At 42.9% G+C, this 11,388-nt stretch overlaps 1 protein-coding gene across 1 annotated transcript; it reads left to right on the top strand.

The window, feature by feature from the left end:
* Nucleotides 1-206: 206 nt before the first annotated feature.
* Nucleotides 207-9,747, top strand: LOC136532638 (protein ZINC INDUCED FACILITATOR 1-like; the record flags this gene model as incomplete). The annotated part of the gene is made up of 6 exons (XM_066525232.1): nt 207-240; nt 8,260-8,345; nt 8,434-8,541; nt 8,885-8,929; nt 9,017-9,105; nt 9,704-9,747. Coding segments are annotated over exons 1-6 (406 nt in total), but the record flags the coding sequence as incomplete, so codon positions are not given.
* Nucleotides 9,748-11,388: the final 1,641 nt, after the last annotated feature.

Raw genomic sequence — 11,388 nt, 5'->3', positions numbered from 1 at the left:
AAGTTTACGCTTTCTAAACGGGATTGCGCATTCGAGGAAATACGCTAAGGACGGCGGGTTAGGACTTAGAAAAGTCCAGGGGCTCTTTAGCAAATTTACCCCCGAAGGGGTATCTTCTATTTCCGGCCGTTGATCGCGCGATGGACGGTTCGGATTAGCCTGGGGGGTTTCGGCCGGCCGGAACAGTGACTCCGGCGAGGCAAGCCATGGCCGGCAGCGTGAAGCTCACAGGCGCGCGCGGTAAGGGGCCTACGGCCCACGGTTCTAAGAACCAAAAGCACCGGGCAAATGAGGGGGAGCGAGCGAACACGTCCATGCCAAGAAATCGGCCGGAGGGGAAGGCCGGGGCGGCGGACACCATGGCCGGCGGCTGGAGCTCACGGACGTCTACGGAAAGGGCGCTAAACGCCACGAAACGCGAAACGAAATGCATGGGGAGGGAGAGGGGACCACGGCGAGCTCACCACGGGCGAAAATCGGAGGCGGTGACGGCTCGGAGACGACGGCGACGCGGACGGCGAGATCGGTGGTCGGCGGGGCTCCTCCGTGCGGCAGTTGCGGCCGGGACGAGGCGAAAACGGAGCGGGGGCAGCAGGGGGCGCGCGAGGGGGGGCTCGACTGCCTTTTAACGAGGCCGAGGGCAACGGGAGGACGCGCCCACGACGCGCGTCGTGGCGGCGGTTGCTGCAGCGCCAGGAGCGGGCGGTTGCCGAGCCGCGCGGGGTAGGGGACGGCGCCGACAGGTGGGGCCCGGGCGTCAGCTGCTGGGCGCGGCAGTTGCCTAGTGCGGCGAGGCTGGGCCGGCACGGTGCGCGCGGCTGGGCTGGCGCGGCTGGGCCGGCGCGGGGAGCGCGGTTGGGCTGCTGGCGCGAAGCTGGGCCGAGCGGGAAAGGGTGGGCTGGGGCGCTGGCTGCGGTGCTGGGCCGCGGGGAAAAAAAAATGGCCATGGGCCGAATGAGAGGAAGGGGAGGAATGGAAGGAAATTCCCTTTTTCTTTTTATAAATAAAATTTTCAAACTCATTTTCAAAAGGTTTTTTTAGAACCTTTTAGCATTTGAATAAAACACCCGTCACAGAAGTAAATATGCAATAGCATGAATGCATCAACATGTTTCTATTCTTGCATTTTCTTTTAATTTTATAAAAGTAATATTACTTCCTAATTTGAATTGCACATATAATTGCATATTTAAATCAAATTTACTATTTTAAAAAGAATTCAAATTTTTGGGTGTTACAATTCTACCCCCCTTAAGATGAATCTCGTCCTCGAGATTCGGGTGATTGCTTACTCAAACAGTTGGGGATAAGTCTTTCTCAGATCCTCTTCTCTTTCCCAAGTAGCCTCATCCTCTGTGTAACGATTCCACTGCACCTTGCACATCTTTACTGTTCGGCTTCTCGTAACTCTTTCGGCAGTTTCCAAGATCTTTATCGGATACTCTTCATAAGTAAGATCTTCCTTGACAACAAGTTCTTCCAAAGGAATTTGTTCTTCTGGTACCCTCAGACACTTTTTCAACTGGGAAACATGAAACACGTCGTGCACACCGGACAAGCTCTCAGGCAATTCCAACTGATAAGCTACTTCTCCACGTCTCTCTAGGATCTTAAAAGGTCCTATATACCTTGGTGCTAACTTTCCCTTCATATTAAATCTTCTCACACTTCTCATTGGTGACACTTTCAGGTACACATAATCATCAATCTCGAAAGTCAGCTCTCTTCTGCGAGTATCAGCGTAACTCTTCTGTCGAGACTGAGCTACTCTCAAATTGTTTCTAATCATTCTCACTTGTTCTTCTGCGTCTCTAAGGACATCGGGACCAAACACTTGGGTTTCTCCAGTCTGATTCCAGAACAAAGGTGTTCTACACTTACATCCATACAACGCCTCGAAAGGTGCTATCTTGAGGCTCTTTTGATAACTGTTGTTGTATGAGAACTCTGCGTAAGGCAGACTCTTATCCCAACTATCACCATACTGAAGTGCACAGGCTCTCAACATATCTTCCAAAATCTGGTTGATCCTTTCAGTCTGTCCATCAGTTTGCGGGTGGTAAGCAGAACTGAAATTCAACTTGGTTCCCAAAGATCTATGTACTTTATGCCAGAATTGCGATGTAAATTGGGTGCCTCTATCCGACACAATTTTCTTGGGAACACCATGTAAGCACACTATTCGTTCCATGTATAACTCTGCTAATCTTGAACCATTATATGTAGTCTTGACTGGTAAAAAGTGAGCGACCTTAGTGAGTCGATCCACTATTACCCATATTGAATCATAACCTCTTTGAGTGCGAGGTAATCCTACAATAAAATCCATGCCAACTTCTTCCCATTTCCATTCAGGGATCTTCATTGGTTGTAGTAACCCTGCAGGTCTTTGATGCTCAGCTTTCACCCTTTGACAAGTGTCACACAAAGCCACATATTCTGCCACATCTCTCTTCAAACCATACCACCAATACTTTTCTTTGAGATCCAAGTACATCTTGGTACTTCCGGGATGTATAGAATAAGCAGACTCATGGGCCTCTTGCAGAATTGCATCACGGATAGCTTTCACTTCCGGTACACATATCCTTTTCCCGAACCAAAGAGTTCCATTCTCATCCATTCTGAATCCGGGTGCCTTTCCAAGCACTACATTCTCTGCTATCTCTTTAAGTTTTTCATCCTCCAATTGACCTTTGCGTATCTCCTGTTCCAGTGTAGGCTCTATTACCAATTCCATTGCATTAGTGACCAGGCTCAAGTTGAGATACTCCATTTCAGCACACAACTCTGCTGACTTAGGTGTTGTCTGAATTCCATTGGCATAGCTCTTTCTGCTAAGTGCATCAGCTACTACGTTTGCCTTTCCCGGGTGATAATGCACTTCCAATTCATAATCTTTGATCAATTCCAACCAACGACGTTGTCTTAAATTCAGATCTGATTGGGTGAAGATATACTTCAAACTCTTATGATCAGTATAGATATCACTCTTATGTCCAATCAGATAATGTCTCCAGATCTTCAAAGCATGAACCACAGCTGCCAATTCCAAGTCATGAGTAGGATAATTCAACTCATGCTTCCTTAGTTGTCTGGATGCATATGCAACCACTCTTCCTTCTTGCATAAGCACACATCCAAGACCCAAACGGGATGCATCACAATATATAGAGAAGTTCTTGTTTAAATCGGGCAAAATTAATACTGGAGCTGTAGTCAATCTCTTCTTTAGCTCTTCAAAGTTTGCCTGGCATTTATCCGACCATACATACTTAGCATTCTTTTCCAACAAAGCTGTCATAGGCTTGGCTAGCTTGGAAAAGCCTTCAATGAACCTTCGGTAATAACCAGCCAATCCCAAAAAGCTTCGAATCTCACTTACAGTAGTTGGTGGTTTCCAATTCAGTACATCTTGCACTTTGCCTGGATCCACTGCTATTCCACCATTGGAGACAACATGACCCAGAAAAGAGACTTCCTTTAACCAAAACTCACACTTGCTCCGCTTAGCGTACAACTTATGTTCTCTAAGCTTTTGCAAGACCATCCTTATGTGTTCCGCATGTTCTTCTTCAGTCTTGGAGAATATTAGTATGTCATCTATGAATACTACCACAAATTTATCCAGAAACTCCATGAACACCTTATTCATCAAATACATGAAGTATGCAGGTGCATTGGTCAATCCAAAAGACATAACGGTGTACTCATATAATCCATACCGTGTAGTGAATGCTGTCTTAGGTATATCCGAGTTCCGAATCTTAAGCTAATGATAACCAGATCGGAGATCAATCTTGGAGAACACATGAGCTCCTCTCAACTGATCAAACAAATCATCTATCCTAGGCAAAGGGTATTTATTCTTGATGGTAACCTCATTAAGTGAGCGGTAATCCACACACATCCGTTGACTACCATCCTTCTTATCCACAAAGATCACAGGTGCCCCCCACGGGGAAGAACTGGGGCGTATGAAACCTTTTTCTTGCAACTCTTTTAGTTGTTTCTTAAGCTCTTCTAATTCATTAACTCCCATTCTATATGGACGTTTAGCTATTGGTGCAGTTCCAGGTAATAATTCAATAATGAATTCAATGTCTCGGTCAGGTGGCATACCTGGCAAGTCATCGGGGAAGACATCCGGAAATTCCTCCACGACACGATCTTGTTCATTGATTTCACCATCTAGCTGATTCACTGTGGCTGTAGGCTGAGCTTGCACTACTACTTCTACACAGATTCTATCCCCATTGAGTGATGTCACAACCACAGATTTCTCCTGACACTATATCACTGCTCGGTGTTGTTTCATCCAATCCATTCCTAGGATAAGGTCAATTCCCGCTGTTCTCAACACAATAGGCTTCACCTTGAAGTCTACCCCCCTTAAGGAAATGCTAGTTGAGGGGCTCCAATAAGAAGCGGGCATACTACCTCCCGGGGAATTCACTAGTATTGGGTTTTTCATGGCACACAAAGGTATGCTATGCATTCTAACAAAAGCTTGGGAGATAAAAGAATGCGAAGCACCAGAATCAAAAAGTACGGTAGCAGAAATAGAGTTGACACTGAACATACCCAACATGACCTCAGGCGTCTCCTGAGCTGCATCAGATGACACATAGTTCACCTTCGCTGTGAGAGGTGGTCGGGCGTTGAACTTCTGATTGTTGGCCTGATTCTGAGGTACTTGCTGGTTCTGCTTCTTAGGACACTGATGAGCATAGTGACCTACTTCTCCACATCGGTAACAGGCATTGGGATTGTTGGGTGCGCCACTCTTCACAGGAGCATTGTTAGGCACTCCCTGGCGTGTTGCAGGATTGCTAGTCTGTTGCGGGGGACGCTGACTTCCAAACTGTTGCTGATACTGAGGGCGTTGCTGGAACTGGTTCCGCTGAGGATACTGACCACGGTTTCCCTGATGAGTTGGTCCTTGATTCCTCTGCTGGAAACCTTGCTGGGGAAAAACACGTGGGCGAGTGTTGCTTCCAGAAGCTTGCCCTTGGAGCCTTCTCTTCTTAGCTTCCATCTCCTTGCGCTTATCATCAATCACGATTGCGCGATTCACCAAAGACTGGAAGTTAGGATAAGTATTAGACATCGGCTGGAGCTGCAGTCCATCATAGAGTCCCTTGAGGAAACGGCGTTGCTTATCCTTGTCATCTGCCACATCATTAGGAGCGTAGCGAGATAGTTGTGCGAACTTGTCCCGATATTCCGCCACAGTCATTGATCCTTGCTTGAGAGATCTGAATTCTTCCTGCTTTAGTTCCACTAGTCCATCAGGAATATGGTATGATCGGAAACTGTCCTTAAATTCCTGCCAAGTGATATCAGGAGCATTGTTGGGACGTCCAAACTGGAATGATTCCCACCAATCCTGAGCAGCTCCTTGGAGTTGCCCGGAAGCATACAACACTTTCTCCAGGTCGTTGCATTGTGCTATGTTCAGTTGTTTCTCCACAGCACGCAACCAGTCATCGGCCTCCATAGGGTCTTTGGCATGTGTGAACACCGGTGGACGACCTTTCATAAACTCTCCACGCTTATCTCTAACCTGGACAGGCGGTGGACCTCTTGCAGGTTCATTGTCCAAGCGATGCATCATAGCTTGCATCAGCTGCGCTTGCATTCCCAAAATCTGCTCCATGGTCACAGGTGGCGGTGGTGGATTCATAAGAGCATCACGCCCACGACCACGGCCTCTGCCTCTTCCTCCTCTTGCGGCCATCTGTTTTCCAACAAATGTGCAAAATTTAGAGATTTTTCCAATTATAGAGAGCTTACAAGAGATAAGAAACAATGCTAAAAATTTTCGGGGCAAGATTCAAATTCAGCAGTTCAGTAAAACTGTTATAACTCGAGTGTCAGAGATCCAACAGAGGTGCACCAAGATTCGTTAGAAAGCTTAGGACATCAGCTACAACTTTCATTTAGACCACTTTTACAGATTCGAACTCACACATAGTCAAAAATAGAGCTAAACCGAAACTGTTCTGAGTTCCAGACAGCGCAGGAACATCAACTTGTGCCAATTAGATCTCCCAAACCTGAATAGATATTGACGTGATTCCAAAGACACTTGAAAGATACAGAGGTCTAGTTATCTCCACACAAATTTCAGAATTTTTATCATCCCAAATTTCGAGTTACCAGATAAAGAACACAGGCTGCTCCAGAAATCAGCACAGCAGAGATAAGGTATAATGATACTTCTGCATTAAGATTTCATTCTAAATTTAAAGTTCCAATCTAAAGAAGTTGTGGACATGCCCACAAACTTCCAGCAATCAAGCAAAATACCAACTCAACCAAGTTCACAAATCAAACATCTAATCAACCAAGTTCACAAGACCAACAAGACTAAATAAGGACACGAACTAACGACATGATAATCTAGATCAAGGCACCTAACACCTATGGAGCGGTGTCAATCATGGTGAAGGAACGGCGCTTCTTCTTGTAGATGGAAGGCTGTCCCAGCTGTGCTCGAAGTTCATCCACTTGTTTCTGAAGACGTCTCTGCGCCCTCTGAGATGCACGTAGTTCTCCTTTGACCTCATCATCCACTCCCTGCATAGCGTGGACATGCTGCACCGTTGCCTCCAAAGTGGGGTCATTCTCTGGTGGAGCCAAAACCTGCCAAACACCCTCATGATCATTTCGAGGAAGGAACCTAAAACGATCCTCCCTCATGGCCTCGAAGCGACGACCATGGTAGTGGATGTAGGCATTCTGTGCTGCATCCTCCATGCCATCCAAAGCATGGGCTCTCCTGGCAGGGGCACTGTGGACAGTCTCCACCTCATGTCCATTGATGATATCATTCCATGCGGTGACCACCAGCTCTACCTTCCAGAAGGTAGCCTCCAGTGGGTGCTTGTACTCGGCGCAGTGGTAGCTGATGGAGGCGTGCAAGTCGGGGAAGTAGTCGTCCAGCACGTGGGTGAGAAGAGTGTGGTAGTAGGCTGTCTCTGGAGCTGGCTTGAAGTAGTACTTGCACTTCCAGCCAATCTCATCGTCCTCCGCGGGGGCAGCTGGGGAGGGTGCAGGTGTAGGGGAAGTAGCCGTCGACTCCTCAGGTGTAGCTACCACAGGGTGGACGGGCACAGCGACTGGTGTAGGAGTAGGTGTAGGCGTCGGTGTAGCCATCTCCTCGTCGTCGGAGATGATCACAATCTCCCTCTCCGCTGGTGGGGCACGCGGGGTGAACATGGCACGATAACCGGCGGTGCTGAGTCGAGCAGTCTTCGGATTATGAGACATCTATAGATTTAAAGTGAGATAGAAATTAGAATCAACAATTTTAAATAATAGATTAAGGTATGAAAAACATAAATGTTTTAATAAAATAACAAGGATAAGTTAGTAAGCAAGAAACCAGAGGAGCAAAGCTGCTAAAACGACCTTTTTCTAACTAGGCTTGCGTCCTACAGTCAACACGGCTCTGATACCAATTTGTCACACCCAATTTTAAGGATAAAATTGAATGCACTAAACTCGTGTGTGCCCAGGAAACAATCACACACACAAGCTGACAAATTACAATAGTATCATCACAGTGTCCCATACATCAGAGTTATAATAGAACTTAGTCTCATACATCACAGCGGAATAATAAAAATAAATTGAACTCTCGTGGCCGTCATCACAGGGAAGGTCAACTGGTTGACCACAAGCCTAATAATCCACCGGGAAATCCTCATACCCGTTGTCATCTGTTACCCATCCGGGATTTTTATCCAAGTAAAGAAAATAAACAAGTGTAAGTACATTCCGTACTTAGCAAGCTAACATGGGGTTATGAAGCTCAAAAAGGATAGACTCTGGTTTACTGCAGTTAGCATTTTTAATAGGTCAAACTTTTATTCTCAAGTATTATCAAGTTATGCTTAAGCTCCCATTTAATTCCCATAAGAACAAATATCGGGGTCAGGTGTACCATATATCATCATTGAACAACTTTAAATGATCATCAACAATTAACCAGTTATTCTGTGAGTTTTCCGGGCCGCTCGTAAACGTGAGCACGGCTGTTATAACAGTTTGGAGAGTGTGTCAAGCTAAGTAGTGTAAAATTCATGGTTAACATAATTATTCTCATTTTGCAGGCAATGATGAAATTTTATTGCCAAGTTTTTTAAGATGAAACCATTTAGATTTGACTTAGAAACATGTTTCACAATGATTGTTTTTAGTTTATAGCATTGCACCACTTATAGTTATGAAATATTCCATCTTCAATTGCAGGTGGCAGCATTCTTCTGTATCAAACTTTTATTTTTCCTCATATTGTGAAAATTTTGGGACCTGTCACTACATCCCGTGTCGTGGCTGTGAGTACAAATTAACGTGCCTTTTATCGTTTCTGTTGATAATTAAAATTCCATTTCACTAATTTCACATGCTATGATGATCTTGCAGTTTTCATCTATGGTGCTTCTATTTACTTATCCATCCATGACACATCTCTCAGGATTTTGGTTGTCTATAGTGCTAAATGTTGCATCAGCACTAAAAGCCAATTTTGTCGTAAGTGCCCTAATTTAATAACCATGCTATTTCCCTTCTATTAGAATATTTAAATGTGGATGCTAAGATACCTGTGTAGTGTAATGTTCCACAGGTTCCGACTTTCTCCCATCCATAATAAGTGTCTTATTTTTATAATTCTAGTGTATATACGATAAACCATATTGAAATGGAACTTTAATAAGTTTTGTATATAGTTAGAATGCAAAGATTTAATGAAGTATCCAACTTTTGCTTTTTCCCATTGTAAGAGTTGGTTCAGTTGGATTCTGTGTTTTCTATATCAAGCTTTGTATTGATCAGTGTCTTACTAACACCATTCCTTCTTGCACACATATGCTAGGTTACAATTATTACATGCTCATTAATTCTTCAAAATAATTCTGTGGTATGTGCCTTTACATCCTGTTGCATTTATACCAGTTCACTTACATATACAACTTTTTGAGATATTTTTCCTATGCATTCAACACAGACTCAATATCAAAGAGCTACAGCAAATGGCTTAGCAACTACTTTATTGTCGTTTTCAAAAGCACTTGCTCCAGTTGGAGGGGGTATTGCGTAAGTGAAATTTTAATTAGTCATTTGCTAAAATTAAGTGTTCATCTCTGTTTTAGATTATCAAGCTGACTGGGAGTATTCCTTTTGTAAAAGTTAGCACATACATGTCAAGGTTTGCTTAAAAGGAAATACAATAATATAAAAATATGAACATGGTGTGTGAATACCATATGACCCAAATTTAACTTATATGTAAAAAGAAAATATGATGAAAATATTTTTATGTTTGTTTTAGTTTAGCTTTAGTGTAGTAGCTAACAATTTTTGTCCATTTTGAATAACCTTTATATCTAATGTTGTGACACAGACTTACTTTTACGATAGTTCCTTAGTGTGAATGCATATATATAAAAGCATGGTTGTCATTGATGTATATGTCATCTTTTACAATTATTATATAGTTGCATAGTCGATATGTTCAGTGAGGAAATTTATGCAGTCCAGTGTGTGTCTTTACTATCTACATATTTTTCCTGAAGTCAAATGCATTGACAAGAGTTTTAATTAGTACTGAAATATTTATCTACCTGCAATATTAAATATAATGATTCAATTGATAGTTCTCATGGGTTTAAATTAAAGTGATTTGTCAATGCAGGTTTTCATGGGTGCAGAAACGTCAACATGCTTTCTTCTTTCCAGGTAAGCGCTGACAATATATTTTGTTATAAAACTGACTAAGAAATAAGATTTTTGAAATTGCATTTATAAAGTAGGTGCAAAAATGAGTTCTCAAGGGCCATATTTTTCCATGAAACTACTACACAAAAATATTATTTTATACAACAATTTGAGTAACTAGACTACCTTTCCACAAATTTTTCGAAAAGGTAGTCATATCCTACTGCTACAAGTCGTTGGTTTTGCCCGGATTCGGCAGGCAGAGGGTACCAACAGCGACAGGCCAGGCCAACTTTGTCCATTAGACTGTGGCAAACTATATTTTTAATCACGTGGTCATCACAACATCGAGCAGACCAAATTCACTGTTTGGAAACATTTTATTTAAAAGATTTCTATGTTACCCGTTCACTTGAACTAGAGGTGTACAGCATGAAAAAGATTCTTATTGACAAACGTAACTTAATATGCAGGTGACCAAATGTTGTTCTTCCTTATGGACCTCATAATGTTCATCGCACTAATTTGGACATTCAAGCCATTTCTATCCTTGCCGGTGCAACTCTCTTCAAGTTAATTAGCCAATCCAGTCCTGACTTTTCGAAGAGGCCTGGGACAAAACAAAGTTGGAGAACCAATGTTTGAATGCTAAGCTTATCTCAATTGCAAAAGACAATAATGTCCTGCAAAGAAAAAAGTTGCAAAGCAATCTTCATTACACATTGGTCTTGTATCATTTTTCATTTCCAGATAAGTACTCTGCAGATATATTTCCACGAAGAAAAAAATATGTATATAGTATGAGCAGTCACTGATCTGGGTAAGAGAATGGACGAGTAGATAGAGATCATTTGAGCTGGAATACATGAATCAGTGAGAGATCATTATGGGCACCGGACCAAGTTTCTGTAGCACCAACACCAAGTAAGATCCAAACTATAAAGTATTGGTGGCTGAAAAGTATAAAGTATTGGTGGCTGAACTTCTGCTATAGCGTTATATAAGCTACAGAGAGTTGAGCAAAGGGCTGTAGTTTCTTTTGAACCCAGTACAATCACCGAGATTGAATTCCATCACTTGCCTGTATCTGTTATGTCACACCCAATTTTAAGGATAAAATTGAATGCACTAAACTCGTGTGTGCCCAGGAAACAATCACACACACAAGCTGACAAATTACAATAGTATCATCACAGTGTCCCATACATCAGAGTTATAATAGACTTAGTCTCATACATCATAGCGGAATAATAAAAATAAATTGAACTCTCGTGGCCGTCATCACAGGGAAGGTCAACTGGTTGACCACAAGCCTAATAATCCTCCGGGAAATCCTCATACCCGTTGTCATCTGTTACCCATCCGGGATTTTTATCCAAGTAAAGAAAATAAAGAAGTGTAAGTACATTTCGTACTTAGCAAGCTAACATGGGGTTATGAAGCTCAAAAAGGATAGACTCTGGTTTACTGCGGTTAGCATTTTTAATAGGTCAAACTTTTATTCTCAAGTATTATCAAGTTATGCTTAAGCTCCCATTTAATTCCCATAAGAACAAATATCGGGGTCAGGTGTACCATATATCATCATTGAACAACTTTAAATGATCATCAACAATTAACCAGTTATTCTGTGAGTTTTCCGGGCCGCTCGTAAACGTGAGC

Source organism: Miscanthus floridulus, unplaced genomic scaffold, assembly GCF_019320115.1.
Source record: "Miscanthus floridulus cultivar M001 unplaced genomic scaffold, ASM1932011v1 fs_675_4, whole genome shotgun sequence".
Taxonomy (NCBI): Eukaryota; Viridiplantae; Streptophyta; class Magnoliopsida; order Poales; family Poaceae; genus Miscanthus; species Miscanthus floridulus.
Note: the sequence above shows the minus strand (reverse complement) of the source record. Positions and strands in the feature narration are given on the sequence as shown.